This window comes from Cotesia typhae, unplaced genomic scaffold, assembly GCF_013202065.1.
Source record: "Cotesia typhae breed Kobodo isofemale line unplaced genomic scaffold, CoteBio_Ctyphae contig_4, whole genome shotgun sequence".
Taxonomy (NCBI): Eukaryota; Metazoa; Arthropoda; class Insecta; order Hymenoptera; family Braconidae; genus Cotesia; species Cotesia typhae.
In genome coordinates, this window is record NW_027423748.1 from 3,170,121 (window position 1) to 3,187,362 (window position 17,242).

Consider the following 17,242-nt stretch of genomic DNA (forward strand, 5'->3'; position numbering starts at 1 on the left):
CTTGAAGCCTTTGTCTTATATAATACATGTACACAACAAACTTGTATCAAAAGTTAACACTTTATAAAGTTTCATATCCACGAGATCCGAGTTTAAAAACTCACTAAATTTTATTATATTCTTCTTTTATACACTCGTGTATTTTGTTACCTAACGTGCGAATGAATAACTTACGTATCAAATACCGTTTCTAACTTTTTACTCCAAAAATTTAGATTCAAAAGTTTGCAGTTGTGACACTAAATAGTTGATCCTAATTTATCTAAATAGCGGCAAAGAAAATTAATTTTTTATTATTATTCATAGTAAAATAATAAAAGTCCTTGTTAAATAATTTGTTTGGAATTTATACATTGGCTTGAAACATTGTAATTACTAACTGACGTATAGCATCTCTTTGTGATATAGAGTAATAAATTACAACAATGTAATACGATTTTTATCGAATTTTTTAAAATTTATCCATAAATATTAACCCATTTTTTAGCAATTAATTTTATACTTTCATCTATAAAATATAGAAAAACATTTTTTTATTTAGCCATCAATTTTGCCGCATGCAAAAGCTCGTAAAAGCGAAAACAACAATATAAAACTCGCTTTGATCTTCGAATTAATTAAATAATTAATCAATTTTATCCTAGAGGAAAATTATCATATTTAACATGCTTTGAAAACTAAATTTTTCACTCTATTATTTTTGTCTGTAGATATACTAAATTCAGTTTTTGATCGTTGTTATATTTTTTTATAAAAAAAATTTTAGACAGTAACATGACGGGGATTGAATAAAAAAAAAAGCGCTCCATATTTTTCTACTTATTAAAAACACATGAACATGCTTTCGTTGGGTCAAGCATAAAATCATTATTGATCAATGTAAAGTAGGGTAAAAATACCACTTTTGGGTGCCGCATGTTCACTTATTTTTAGGGGAATACGAAAAAAGAAAAAGGGCGACTTTTTTCTATTCTCTAGAAGTAAATTAAAAAAAATTCGAGCTCGTACTCTTACGCCCCGGTAGTTTTCCGAATCGAGCCGGGTTATTCGTCGTTGATCTATCTCAATGATATAAAAAACGCAATTCGGCCATACCCGAAACGAAATGATAGATTTATTAAATAAATATAAAAATATGTTTTTTGAACTTTTAATTTACGAACTGAATGGGAAATATCATCAAAAGTGGATAAATAATAGCTTAAATTGAAGAAAATAGTATAAATTTAATAATTCTAAGCTCTTTTCTACAACTGATAAATTATTTAAGACTAAATGATCAAAATACATTTATTGATAATTTTTTTTTAATTTTCCTAATCATCAAATAAATTGAAAAAATTCTTAAAAGTGAAAATTTATTGAGTTTGAGCTATATCGTTTACGGTTGGAACATTATGTCGATAAAATTGACGAAATTCAAAATTTTTCGGAAATAAAACAAATTATCAAACACCCATCGTGAACTAACTAGCCGATTTTGCTTATTTTTAAGCTTGATCTCGGTGGTAATTCATAGAATTAGTCCAAGAATTTTCATAAAGATCGGTTAACAACTGTGGATGTAATTATGCTGAAATGGCACGTTACTTCACATATGTATGTAAACGTTTAGACCAATGCTATTTTTCGACGAAATAAAACATTTAACAAAATAGTTTTCTTCAAATTGCGACATGCTCTTCCAATAAAATACCCAGCTATAATAACTAGATTCCAAAAGGCATCTACCTAACAATTACTCCATTGCATTTTCAAATATACATATCATAAAATTTTATTTATTTAAAATAACTAAAATAAAATTGATGATTTATTAGTTAATAAAAAATCTGACTGTTTCAAAGAAAAATGCATTACTTGTATTTAAAATATGTATACAGGGTGATTCAGAATGACCTCCACAGCGGAAAACTGTAGATAAAGGAGACGATTCTAAGAATAAAGTTCCTTAGTCGCTTTTCGATATTCTCAATAGTTTTTGAGTTATTCAAAATGTAAATTGACCAATTACAAACAAGCTTTAGGAATTAAAAAAAATAATAAATAAGTTTAGCACCACTGCCACAGCAGACTTCAAGTAAAACAATATTTATTTAATTTGAAAAGTTCAATTTCTCACAGAAAAAAAAACAAAACATGCAATTACAACCTAGAACGTATTTGTATATATTTTTTTATCTTTTCCTTTTCACAGAAAATATTATCGACTTAAGATGATGCAATTATTAAAAATATAACTTACGGAGAATTGACAAAATAAATTACGTATTTTTAAATATATAAACTTCAACCAGGAATAAAAAGAATTTTTTTAAATAATAAAATTGTCTTACTGAAATATTAGATATTTCAGACAGACAAAAATATAGATATAGACAATACATAAATAATTATTGAAAAATCTCTGATTTTGCTTGCTCGGTCTCACTTAGGACTTCGCTAAGCGCTTGATGTACGTCATAGCATATTTGCGAGACGGCCAGCGAGATGTCCGGCGAGACGTCCAGCGAGACGTCCTGCGAGATGTCCAGCGAGACGGCCAGCGAGATGTCCAGCGAGTCGTCCCGCGAGACACTCAGAGAGACGGCCAGCGAGACCTCCTGCGAGACAGCCAGCGAGATGTCCGGCGAGATGACCGTCTCGCCGGACATCTCGCTAGCTGTTTTGCAGGACGTCTCGCTAGGTGTTTCGTTGACCGTCTCGCCGGACATCTCGATTTCCTTAGAGTAGACGTTACCAAATACATAATTAGAAACCAAAATTTAAAAAGTTATTTACTTAATCAATATTAAAATAAATTTATTAAACTTACTTGATGCCGATTGTAGAAACAATAATTTTTTATCCTCAGTCCTGATCTATTGTAATTATAGTTATCACAGAAACTTTTATCCTTGGTCGTAGTATGATTATAATTACTATCACCACATAAATTTTAATTTTTAATCATCTCAGTTTCACTTTTTGTTACAAATTACTGAAAACGTAAGGTCGCTTTGAACTATTACAAAAAGAATTCAATGACTTTGTTGAGCTGAAAATGACGTAAACCTGATGGGTGTCAAAATGCGATTGAATGTGGATTAGTTCGTTTCTCATAAGACGTCTTAGTGTCAAGATTTTCTTCTGTCAAAAAAAAGGGGTAGGAGGAAACATGTTAAAGCGTGCATTCTGTACTGTACGACACCACAAACAAACACTGTACTGAATAGTGCGTAATATATAGTCCAGTATTTGTTATAAGTCTATACTGCTGTCCTTTTTGTGAGTGAGATATCGTGGTAATATGACAAAAAACCGAACAGACTTAAAACACGTACTAGACTGTGGTGTGTTCGAGCCATTTACCCGAAATAAATTTGACACTGGGTGATATGATTGGGTTTTTAAAATTAAACATATCTGCCGCTAGCGGCTAGTATGCAATTTGAATGTTCTCTCAACGTATAAATAATTTTTTTTTCATAACATTATTTAAATAAAATTGAATAATAAGATTTTAATTATTGAAATGATTTTCTATATTATTTTTTATGAATAAAAAATTTATTGAGAGAAATGTCGTTACTTACTGACAGAGTTTAGTCGCAAATAGACTATAATGTTAAAACCTATTACTATATGTTACCTACACTATGCTTAAAACTATTTTTTTTGCCCTCTCAACGGAAAGTGGCAACTTTCGTCACGATGCGCGAAACAAAGTTGACGCTTCGCCTGATAAAAAAGTAGTATACACTTCACGGAAAGTAAATAAAAAAGCCTCAGATCACATGTTTGTTACTTCGGCTTCGCCTCGGCCACCAATTACATGTAATCTGAGACATTTCTTACTTTTTACTTCTCTAAGTGTGTAATATACTATATTGTGAAGTCTAACCCTCTGTATTGTCCTTAGTGAAACACATGTTTTTCTTTTTAACTAAGACCGTAATATTTAGTTATCCTTCGTGTCTCGCACTTCGAGATTACGAAGGTAGTATCACTACTTTCATGTCTTTGACCACAACTTTTAGAGCGATTTAAATTTAAGGCGCCGCACCAATCACCTATTGTGGCGCCGCCTTGCTTCTACTAACTCATTCGTTTCTTTTGTGTCGAACGGACCGCATCGTTAGTGCGTGTTACATCGTAATTAATTAATAATTATTACCGTTAATTAGTGAATATTAGTAATGGGTGGACACAAGAAGAGGTCAAGAAGTCGTTCGAGTGAGAGGAAGTCTAAGATAAGAGACTTCACAAACTGGAAGAGAAGATGGAAGATATGGCTAGAAAATTCGACGCCATCCATCGAGCCATATTAGGACGCAACGGAATGTCGGAAGTGTCTGAAGGTGATCCGTCCGATCCAGAAGGTAATTATCAAAGGAAATATCTGAATCAGATTGCACGAGATGCATTTTCCTTTTAATAAAAGGTTACCTTTGAGCCCGAGAGGCCATTGAAATTGTTGTTTACAAAAAACACAACCTATATTTTAGTTACACGTGTAGATTATTTTATCCGAGAGGTAAAACAGTATGCACATGGTAACTGGACTTTACATGTAAGGTAAAGCAAATAATCGCTGACTCTGAATTACCCGAGAGGTAATTTTGGGGTAGACAACAATAAGTTTAGTCATCTTACAACAGTACAGATTTAATTATTCTGAATTATCCGGGAGATAAATTTGGAAATAAAAAAAAAAAAAATAATAATAATATATATAATAAAATTATTCTATATTTAAAGAGACCGCATTATATCTTGATTGCTTTTTCATTAGGTGATGACCAACTTGGAGATCACAGGTTGAAGGAGAATGAAGTAGTGGAAATTATTCCTGAATCAGATCCCCCACCCGAACCCTCAAAAGAACAAGATTCGTCTGTGGTTCAGGAGGTACAGGGTGTTTCGAATGAAACAGCAAATGCGGGAAGTGTTCCACCGGCTGGGTTAGATGATAATACGGAGCTAACACTCCAGAACTCTAAGCCCACTGAGACTGAAACGCCATGGATATTGGATGAGGATGGTCTCCGTATCTTTGGTGAAGAACCGGCGCGCGCAGAGCCGGAGCTAATTTTACACTCTAGTATTACTAATCGCTGGAAAAATTATCTCTCTGAAGGGATGAAAAAAGAAGTTAAAGATGGATTATTGGGAAAATATCCAAGAAAAGGAAAGTTATCGTTTGAAGCACCAATTCTAAACGAAGAGGTGGCGGTCAACCTGAAGAAATCGGCCCTGAAGAGAGATAAATATTTCTGTGCTACTCAGAAGTTGGCTGGATCAGCGTTAGCAGCTCTAGCTCCAGTTATCCAGTCGCTAGTACCTTCCAAGGATCCAGACAGCAAGGAGAATTTGGAGAGGGTCTGGGAGGCCGCTAAGTTGCTGATCGAGGTTCAGAGATCTCAGACCGTTGCACGGAAGGCCTGCATTTTGCCGACTCTATCCAAGCCGTATGTCTCAGCCTTAGAAAAAAGAACAACTGATGACTATCTATTTGGTATCAACTTGGTAGAGAAGGTTAAAGAAATTAAGGCTATTGGTAAAGTTGGCGAAGAGATGAAGCCTAGCCTGCCCCAAAAGCCTCTGGTAGCGGCCAATTCTTTAAACTTCAAGAGCTCGTTGAGTCAGAAGAAGTCGGTTCCTCAGACGAGCGGAAGAACCTCAATTGTGAGGAAACCACCGACAAAACAACAACCGTCGAAACAAGGAACGTATCCCAAGTCCGTCCAGTATCGTCACCAGAACCAGCGGTCCCAGAATCGTTAACTTCTTAAACTGTTGTAAGTATATTGGCAGGTCGTCTAGTACACTTTGTGGAGGCATGGAAACTAATTACGGACGATAGCTTTGTCATCCAATGCGTTGGAGCGTACAAGATACCTTTCTCGTCAACCCCGAAGCAGAACTACCTACCTGGAACCAGGTCTTGGTCAGATCAGGAAGCTACTTGCATCAAATTAGAAATTAATAGGCTTCTATCGATAGGCGCGATCATAGAAGCTAAAGATGACCCAGATCAGTTTCTTTCACTATTCTTTTTAGTTCCTAAGTCCGACGGTCAACAGAAATTCATTCTGAATTTAAAAGAGCTGAATACCTTCATCGATACGGAACATTTTAAACTCGAAGATCTTAGGGCCGCATGCAATCTTTTAGAATCTGGCATTTTTATGGGGACAATTGACCTTAAAGACGCATATTTTTTGATTGCCATTTGGAAACCTCATCGTAAATTTTTAAGGTTTTATTTTAATGGCATAATTTATGAATTCATCTGCTTGCCCTTTGGCCTATGCACGAGTCCACTGGTATTTACCAAACTCTTGAAACCAGTCATAAATTACCTTCGTCTGAAGGGTTTCTTATCAGTTGTGTATTTAGATGATTTTTTGTGTCTGGCTAACTCTACTCAGGAATGTCGCGAGAACCTTAACCGAACAGTTGAAGTCCTTCAGAGACTTGGCTTTATTATCAATTTCGAAAAATCTAAATTAAAACCCGAAATGAGGTGCAAATACTTAGGCTTTATTCTAGATTCTTCCACCATGAGAGTTGAGCTTCCACCAGAGAAAAAAATCGCAGTTCGAGCACAAATTCAAATTCTCAAGAAGAAAGAGAAAATTAAAATTCGCGACTTTGCTAGGATTGTTGGGTCAGTCGTAGCTTGCTGTCCGGGAGTCGAGTATGGGTGGTGTCCGTTACTCTGGCCTCCACGACCTGGCTTGCGAATTTTGGAACTGGTGTGAAGCTCACCAGCTGTGGGTATACGCTACGTATATTCCTTCAGTCGCCAACGTAGAGGCTGATCTCTCATCAAGAATAGATAACTCTGATGCGGAATGGGAGTTGGCAGAGTATGTGTTTAGTATGATTGTTAGCTCGTTCAACAAACCAGAGATCGACCTGTTCGCTTCTCGGATCAATACCAAATTGCGTAACCTATTGTTCTTGGAAAAGAGACCCGGGAGCTCTTGCGTTTGATGCGTTTACAATCAGCTGGTCTGATTGGGTATTCTATGTCTTCCCTCCTTTTTCTATCATAGCTAAAGTAATAAAAAAGATTAAGGATGACAGAGCTGAAGGAATTTTAGTGGTGCCTTTTTGGCCCACTCAAGTTTGGTTTCCAGCCTTCAAAAAGTTGATTGTAGGGGAATAGCTTAAATTTAAAGCTAATTCTAATTTACTGGTTTCTCCTTGCAGGTCACGCCAACACCCTCTGGCGAAAAAACTTACTCTGGTTGCCGCCAGATTATCAACCAAGCGCTGCTGAATAAAGGAACGCCAAATGAGGCGATTGAAATTTCTTTTGCTTCGCTGGAGAAATCTACTTTAAAGCAATACAACGGTACGCTGAAATCGTGGTGGCTATGGAATGTTCAGGGTGATGAAGATCCTTACGTCGTGTCAACAAAAAAGATCTTGAAATTTTTATCAAATAAATTTAATAATGGCAGCGGCTATAGTGCACTAAACTCGGCTAGAGCTGCATTATCCTTAATATCTGGCGAAGATATAACAGATAATCGGTTAATAAGCCGATTCATAAAGGGGGCCTCAAAAATTCGACCGAGTCATCCGAAATATGAGTCCACATGGGACGTGGACCCGGTACTACGGAAGTTAGCAACGTGGGTTCCGCTGAGTGAGTTATCATTGAAAAAATTAACGCAAAAACTCGTGATTCTCCTAGCCCTGGGTACAGGCCATCGTTGCCAAACTTTGGCATCAATCTGCATCCCAAATATCATCACTGGGGAAAATGGAATTGAAATACTGATTCCGGAGAGAATGAAGACATCTCGATCAGGTGCCCCACAACCGACGCTGAAGGTTCCATTTTTCTTGGAAGACCCGGGTTTATGTATGGCGAATACCTTAAAATGTTATCTAACTGCGACGAAAGACCTTCGTGGTGTTACAAATACACTCTTTATCTCTTTCCAAAAGCCTCACAAAGCAGTTAAAAGTGAAACCATTGCCCGCTGGATAAGGTCAGCATTGGTAGAGTTAGGAGTTGATCGAAGATTCACGGCGCACTCCACGCGCCACGCATCAACGTCTAAGGCTTATGAGAGAGGCGTTTCTGTTGAAGAGATTAAAAGAGTAGCTGGTTGGTCCCAAGAATCAGCAGTCTTCGCAAAATTTTACCACCAACCCATAATTTTGAAAAATAATAACTTTACAAAGACGGTGCTGTCGCCGGTCACCCCTTGAGTGCTATAACTTGTAGCCAATAAGTTACTGATCTAATAAAAATTTTTATTCCACACTATAATTGAAAAACATTTTGACTTTAAAAATGTCGCTCTAAATAGCTACCTTCGTAATCTTGAAGTGCGAGACACGAAGGATAATTGTAAGATTTTACGAGCCGGCCGAAGGCCGGCGAAGTTTAATCTAAATTATCCGAGTGTCTCGTACGAGAGATTCCCACCCAATCATTAATAAATCCCCCAACCCTTATAGGTAAAATAAAAATTACAATAGCTTTATACAAATGAGTTAGTAGAAGCAAGGCGGCGCCACAATAGGTGATTGGTGCGGCGCCTTAAATTTAAATCGCTCTAAACGTTGTGGTCAAAGACATGAAAGTAGTGATACTACCTTCGTAATCTCTCGTGCGAGACACTCGGATAATTTAGATTAAACTTCGCCGGCCTTCGGCCGGCTCGTAAAATCTTACAATTATACTGTACATAGTAAAATGAGGAGTCCTTTGTCAACTCAATTACCTAAAGTCATAAAATCAAGCCTATACAGGCTTTCTTGTTCTGGCTGCACAAATGTGCCTTAAATGTGTTTTTCACATTTAAAAACTAATAAAATAAAATACGTTATTTTTCTAAAATGAATATTTTTATGAACAAAATATCTAGAATAAAAAATTAAAAGTTTGTAACTGAAATCAGAAAAAATTAATATTGTTTTTTTTTATATACAGGATTTGAAATGAATTTTAAATATTTGCAGATTTTGTTGAATCGCTCAAAATAAGTCGGAACTCTAAAAAATGTTATTGAATTTAAATAGTTCAATGAAAATTAAGCAAATCGAAATTATTGATCATAAAAAAAAATCGAAATTACATAATGAAATATTTTTGCATAATTTAATTAAAGTTTTTAGATAATTCTTTGTTATGAAAAGAATTTTTAATATCTCCATTGTAATAAATAAATAAATTTTCGGTACATTTTTTTTGTAATTTTTCTTCTCGGAAATAAAATTCCAAGAAACGTTTGTTAATATGAAAAGTTTTCTATAAAATCTCAGCAAATAGTTTCGTACAATTGCTGAGATCATTGAAAAAATAAAAATTTTCGACAAAATTACAATTCACAAAATAATTGTACAATCGAAAATTGAATAATACAAAAAAAGTATTAAATTTTTAAAGTCGTCATTGTAATACATATTACAACTTTAGTTCGTGAAAACCAAAAAAATTCTAGTAAATAAAATTATAAAAAATGTTTGCAAATATAAGACATTTTTAAAGTAATTCAGCAAGCAGTCTTGTAAAATTACCACACACATTAAAAAAAATAATAATTGTTGGTGAAATTACAATTCATGATATAATTTCACAATCAAAATTTGAATATTACAAAGAAAATTACTAAATTTTCAATGACCCTATTGTAATTTCTATTACAACTTTCTTTTGTGATTTTATAAAAATTTCTAGTAAACCAAATTACAAATGTTTGTAAATCTAAAATTTTTTTCATGAAATTCGACAAACAGTTCTGTAAAATTACAATACAAGTAGGATTTTTACATTAAGATCGTAAAATTACAACACATCCTACTAAGTTTCCTGACATCTTTTGGAAAATTACTAGAATTGTTTCATAATTTCGCAGTGGTAAACATCGATTTGTAATTTTAATCAACCTTTGTTTTGTAAAATGATTGTAATTTTACAAACATTTTTAACAGTGAAGTATTAATTTCCCGATTAGAACATTAGTTTATAAAAATTTTTTTTATCAATCCATATTAATAATATAGTGTATCGTAAATTAAGTTGCCAAAAACAGAACTATATAAGCTTAGCTTATCTTTAATTACAAGTTATGATCATTAGTTCTTATCCAATTACTACATTTCTTTTTTTATAATTTCTTCGAACCATTACCATTTCCATATTGTGTAAAACTGATTATAAACTGATATAGCTACATCATATGGATTTTTATAGCTGATTGTTTTATTGATTATTATAAGGACTAACAGCTTAGATATTGTATTAACTACTTTCTGTAAATAAAAGTTTTTACTCTTTGATTTTTAGAGGAGTAGTGTTCATATTATATGAACTCATTTTGTATAGCAGTTCAGCTTGAATAGATGCTATGTTTTTGATATAGTTAATGTTTCAATAAATTTTTCTCATAAGAAAAATTATTAAAAGAATTGAGATTTTTTTTTTTACTTCTTTTTGTAGGTATACTTTAAAAAGTAAACATTTTTTCTTTAAAGGTAAATAAAATTTCTTTGCATGAAAAATGACGTCATGTTCTTTTCTGGACACTTGAGCATTTTCGGGCATTTCAATTTCTCTTATACTCAGACTCAGACGTCAATGAAAAATATGCGATCTTATTTCGTCCCTTTTTCCAATAACAGTATGATAGTAGTAAAGAGATGGCCGTAAAAAAAAATAAACCAATTTATCGGTCCAATATATTTAATTTTACCGTCGTATAATATAATAACGTGATTCGATCACAAAATAAAGTAACAAATTGTTATCAAAATATTTAGGTAGTAAAATTCATTTGACGCTGTAAAATGTTACATTTCTCTGGTTTAGTGTCACAAGTCATAGAACAATTTTATTCATGCAGCATCATTTTTTTTAGGCTTTTTACGTCAAAAGAGAAATCAGAATATACATATTTATAGCAAAAATTTTCATATCGTTTCTAATTCTCTTAGTTATCTAGTTATTTTTAATCGTACTTAGCTTTTCTCATAAATAAACAAAAATTTGAAATTTTAATAAAATAACTAACGTAAATAATGAATATTAAAGAAAATGAATTGCCCATTCATTTAGTTAATTGTTTTTGTATTCTGGTTATAAACTGTAGCAGTTTTTCATTTTATATGAATTGTGAAACAAGTTTAAGCGGGCGTTGTGAGAACTGTGCCATGTGACCTTTGTGATATATATTAGTGTGCAATGATACATACAATGTCAAAATTTGTGATCCACATAACCCATGAAAAAATTTGTATTACAAATACATGTTGAAAAATAAAAAATAGAAATATGTAAAAAATATATTTTTAATGATTAACTCTTGGTAAATTTTGATGTATGTATTTTTATATTCCTTAATTATAATTAAAAAAAAATTAAAAGTATATCAACAATACATACAAAAAAGTGAAAACAAAATCTAATATCAAATATTTCCAATTTATTACACGCCTCATAAGCGAAGCGGATACGGTTGTGCTCTACTCTCGTCTTACAAAAATCAAGTGATTTTTTCAACTAAAATTGTCTTTATTTATTTTGTATCGTACTTGTAGAACAATATTTATGTATAAATATAATGGAAAAACACTAGTTTCAATACTTATGACATTTTTAAAAGACATTTTGCTTTCAAATAAATAAAAAAAATTCTTCCGTGGATGTCCGGGTGTCAAATTTATATATAAAAACTGGCGTGGTCATGATAACTGCCGAAAAACTTAACTGATCAAGTCCATTTATTTTTTATACGTTTCAGTATCATTCAAAGCTAAGACCTTTTGAAGAAAACGGTCTAATTCAATGTAGTTTATTTGTAATTATCAATAAATTACAATTCCACTAATCATTTGTATATCTATATCTATGTAAATAAAGTTCATTTTCAACATATGCGCAGTACCTTTCTTTTCTGGGGGGATAATGGCGTGTAAGATTTAAAAGTATTTGTATTTGATTTTGATCAATTTTATTATAGAAAATGAGATTATGAGGCGTGCACTTTTGAATTTTCCATACTTTTTTTGTAATTTTTTATACCTCTTATACATTCCAAGATATATTTTTCGTTCATTTTAATTGTAATTAATAATTATAATTGAAGTATGTACGAAAAATTTATAAATATTCTTGATACTATTTTTTTTTTATGGGGGCAAAAAAATTTTGAAAACAAATAAAAAAATTTTTGAAGCAAATTTTTTCTTAAATAATTTTCTTGATTCAAAATTTTTTTTCTTAAATTTATTTGGCTTTCTATCGGTATGATGCGGTTGAAAAAAAAATATATGAGTAGTGAGAAGAATAATCGCGCGAACGATTTATAAAAAAATTCTCAGTTGAAAAATTTCTCAGCGTATAAATTATAAGAAAACGCGGACACAAATATGAAATAAAAAAATAATGAGTTTGTTCTTGATATTTTTCGTATTTCAGCAGCTCCACTCAGAGTACAGGAGCACTTATACATGGCATGAGTACACAGGGCCGCATCAGGAGCACACAGTTGTACGTCGTGCACCCCAAGCACCACCGACTTCCAGTAAGTTTATTTTACAATCCTCTTTCCACCGACAATCTTGAATAAAATAACTAAAAAAAAAATTATATCTTATTCTTGAAAAAAAATGAAGAAAGACAAATAATAATTGCAAAAAGACCCACAAACTATAAAACAAAAATAATAATATAATAAAATAATAAAAAAAAAAAAAAAACGTAATAGCAAAATAGGATCAATATAAAATGAGAACAAATTCAATACTATTGTTCTTTATTCATCTTTATATTACCTTGGCATTGTTGATTGATGTTCACATTGTTTTTTATCTATATCCATTTCAAGTAATCGCTTGTCCATAGAATTATTCAAGAATATTACATATATATTTAGTATTTATAAATTATGATTATTCAAAATAAAATTAGACCTTTGAAATGAAAATATAAATGAACATCAATTAAAATTGCAAAAAAATGTTTAATTAATATTACAAATATTCTTACGACTTTTTCTTAAAATAAATAGTTCGTTTTTGTTTTTAGGAGTGTTAGTCATATTATTCTTGGTCGTGCCTACACCTCGTGAACGTCTACACGTTTTTCATTGTTACACTAGATGAAATAAATTTATAATAATTGTTTTTTTTTTTTTTTTTAATTTTTAAAGTTCATTAATTACTAGTATTAATTATTTTTACTAGATTTTTTAATACATATATGTATGAACATATATCTTTTGATCTAATTGTCTTAGTAATTAAATTTTGACCTATCGATCTCTACCGAAAATTTTTTAGAAGACTGTTTAAAGTAAATTTAATCAATCGTGCTCATAATTAAATATTTATTTCTACTCATACTCTTTGATATTTTTTAATCAAATTTTATTAAAATTCTACACGGAAAAAAGAAAAATAGAAAAATTACATTATATAATGTAAATGTGGCGCTCCGTGATGAAAACTGGAAAAATGACAGTTTCAGATTGTAATTATTAAAGATTTTACAAGAATTACATTGTAGTATGTGATATTTATATTTTATAGTAATAATTACAATCTGGAACTATAATTTTTCCAGTTTTCATCACGGAGCGCCACGTTTACATTATATAATGTAATTTTTCCATTTTTCTTTTTGCCGTATGCCTATATATTTTCCAATATATTTAGTTTAATGTTAAAAAAAATTTCATTGCTTTAATTTTTTATGTTTTCAAATAGGCATTAAGCTGATATTTTTCAAAAATAAAAAATAAATTGATTTACAATCGATTAATAAATAAACTAACTCTCAATTTAAATTGTTTGGAATAAAAATATATTAGGCAAAATTTATATTTTACATACGAAAAATATAAAATTATTTTTCAATGATTAATCGACAATACAGATATTTTTTGTATCAATTTTAAGGTAGTACTGTCGATTTTAGAATTGCTGTGAAGAATGTAATAAAATTTGGTTTGTTAGTAAGTTGTAGTAAAGCAATAATCACATTGAATTTTTGATTATTTATTCATTAAATTTCAATGCAAAGGCTTCAAAAGATGGTAAAAAGATACATCACATAGATACAAGCTTAGCTATTTATATATCAGTAATAATATTATTACTATACAAAAAATATTTCTTACTAATAGTTAAAAAGACTTAAACACAGCAATTTCTGGTTTTCTCAATAGCTAATCAAAGAACAAGTAAAATATATTGAACTTTTAAAATTCTTACGTTTTACATTGAGTCTTAACAGACGATAAATTTATATTTTTATAACATTTTATTTATTTTATTTTATTTTACAAAAAGTACTATTAAGATTTCAATAAAAATTGAGACAGTAACAGAAAATAACATGTTAAACATTTTGCATAATTGAAGAAAAAGATTCAGAGATTGTGATAGTAATAATTAATAAAAAATTATTTTTGTATTTTTTCTCTAACGCAAAATTGTATAAGAAAATTTATAACACCGAAAAAAAGTAGCTTGATTTTGCAATAAAATTCTTAAACCAAGAAAACAATTTTGAAGAGTTTCATTGTCTTGAATCAAGATAAAATATCCTTTATCAAACAAAATTTACTTAATTAAACCAAGATAAATTTCTTAGTTTTAAGAATTTTTCTCCTTAAATTAAACCAAGACGACGAAGCTTTTCAAAATGATTTTCTTAGTTCAAGGATTTTTCTCTTGAATTAAGTTAATTTATTTTTCCATTCGACATAAATCAAACGAGACTTTATATTTGACATTTGACTCTTTAGTATCTACAGTACTATCTTGAAAAAATTAATAAAAATTTTCAGTTAAAAGAAATTATTTAAGTTACAATAAATGATGTTATCTGAAATAGCAAACTTCTAAAAAATTTTTAATGAAATATTTTGGTTGAGATAAAATTGGTATGTCAACATTTAATTCCAAAAACAATTATTTTTATTATTATAAATATTAATAACATTAATTAATAATTACCATTAACATATTAGTATTTTTCTAACTATTGTTGATAGTACTTTTGTTGTTTTGTTTCTTGTTACTCTTGCAGACACTCTTCACCTATTACTCTTCATTACACTTAACACTGAGTTTAAATGTTGCTAGTTGTTTATTCTTATATTTCTAAAATGCACACTCTCGTGGATTATACATGTCAACGAGGATTCCTTTTTAGTACTTATATGCTTGAATAAGTCACAATCCAAAGAGTACATTTGCCCGGAAAACAGACGCTCATTATGTGCACATGAACGACGGCATCGCGTGTTCTGGGGATTCCCTAAAGAGCAAATGAAAGAGAGAGAAAGAGTAAGATGGTAAGAGGATGATTGCGAGGGTGAGAGGGTGAATGTGGGTGAGTGCCGCGCATAGTCTAACCTCCTGACCCCACTATTCCCTTAGTCTCTTATTATACCGCAATCAAGCGTTTCGATTGGCTATATGCACAGAAATAACCGCAAGAATTCGACGCATTTATAATTAACTTATTTTTATTCACAAGTTTCCGTTCTGATTTTCAGCCAAGTGTCAAAATATTATTTGATAACTAAATATCTTCACAATAGCAATGAGATAATGTTATATGTTTGGAATTTCGAAAGTCAGGGTTCGATTCCCGGCAGTGACATAATTGGGAAATTGCAACAACAATATAATTCTTACAATGTTTATATTACTTGGTATTTGGATTTAAAATTTTTTCAAAATAAACATAGCATTATATTTTAATAAAAAAATAAATTTTTATTTTTCTGAATAAATTTATAAATTTTATTGACTTTAAAAAAGTCATTTATAAAATTTTGTTAAACCAATAAAAATTGAATGATATTTTGATGCAATTATATATAGATGCTGTTAAAAAAAAAATGCGTCATATTTTTTATAAATTTCTGCCTGCACAATAACCATGAATTTGTAAATAAAATAATTTAATTATTATTAATAAAATGTAAATGAATTGGAAGTAGTGAAAAGGGGTGCAAAAAAATACTAAGTAAAAAGTTAAAAATTTGCCAAAATCGAAATCGGTGCCAGCTGCGAATTTTGATTGCAGCGAAGCAAGTGACCGCGAAGCTACAATCCGCCAAGTCAACTGAGGATGAAAATAATACCGAAGGTAAGACGAAAGTGACGTTACGAACGGGTGCTACGCAAACCAAGCCTTTTATTATTATTATAATTATTATTATTATTATTACTTCTATTATATTTATATGTAAATTATTATTTTATTTATTTACTTACTATTATTTTCTACACACTGTAATTAAACTCTTAATTAATCTAATTCTATCTCTAATCTTAAATCTATTACGTGTTGATACGAACGTAAGAAAATGAGTCGTAAGAAATAAACAAAAATACACGCTTACTATATGTCCTGCTTGCTTTTTTATTTAATTATGACAATGATTATGATTAATTAGCTGTTTATGTTTGTTTACATTGATAGAGGGATTTTTTTAGAATGAGAAATTTATCAGAATTTTCTAGAATGAGCAATAAGTATTTGTATTGAATTTTCATCAAATTTATCTGAAATTTTTAATCGAAATAAAAATAACTACTTTGTTGTTAAAAAAAATTTTTTTCTTATTTGTTTAAATAAAAGAAGGAACAAAATTTAGCTGATTCAAGAAAAATATTATCTTCAAAATTTCATTTTTATTTCGAAATATTCAATTTGAATTAGTTAAAAAAATTCACGAATCAAATCAAGAAAATAAAATTCAAGAACAAAGAAGAAAAGTTTAAAGAAAAATGATAAATTCAATTAAATACTTTATTTTATTATTAAAAATAAGTCTAAAATATATTTAAGAATAAATTCAAGTAAAATATTTTTTTTTTGCAATTTTGAATGAAGAATTTGAGAAATAAATCTTTTAGATGAAGAGTTTGATTATACTTCACGAAGACAACATAGTTTTTATCTTGAGATGTAAAATTTTAATTAAAACAAAACGAGTTCCAAGACAAGAAATTCTTGAATAAAGACATCCGATTCTCTTAAAAATAATTTTCTTGGATCAATAAGTTTTTTTCAGTCAAGTAAGTCACTTTGAATAAAAAAAAAAACAAAACATAGATGATTTAAATATTTACTTATTCGAAAAAAATTCTTCTGTCAATGTAGCCTGATAGTTTAAAATTGCATAAAAGGTCGCAAGTGCATTGACCGGTAATTGTTTTTTGCTCGACTGGTATTCCCGAAAAAAGTTTGTTCCCAGTAAAAGTGCTAAAA

The 17,242-nt window shown here is 30.4% G+C and overlaps 2 protein-coding genes across 17 annotated transcripts in view; both read left to right on the forward strand.

The window, feature by feature from the left end:
• LOC141526969 (uncharacterized) overlaps positions 1 to 17,242 on the forward strand; it is a 92,417-nt gene that overhangs the window by 36,013 nt on the left and 39,162 nt on the right. For 8 of the 16 annotated variants that reach the window (XM_074242150.1, XM_074242151.1, XM_074242152.1 and 5 more), the window contains 2 exons: positions 12,428 to 12,533; positions 16,052 to 16,114. In XM_074242150.1, coding sequence (XP_074098251.1) covers positions 12,428 to 12,533; positions 16,052 to 16,114 — 169 coding nt within the window. The remainder of the gene's footprint in view (positions 1 to 12,427; positions 12,534 to 16,051; positions 16,115 to 17,242) is intronic. The other 8 variants (XM_074242153.1, XM_074242157.1, XM_074242159.1 and 5 more) reach the window with 3 other exon arrangements.
• Positions 4,208 to 5,794, forward strand: LOC141527564 (uncharacterized). The gene is made up of 2 exons (XM_074243122.1): positions 4,208 to 4,361; positions 4,775 to 5,794. Exons 1-2 carry the CDS (start codon positions 4,262 to 4,264, stop codon positions 5,764 to 5,766), a joined length of 1,092 nt encoding a protein of 363 aa, XP_074099223.1. The 5' UTR covers positions 4,208 to 4,261; the 3' UTR covers positions 5,767 to 5,794.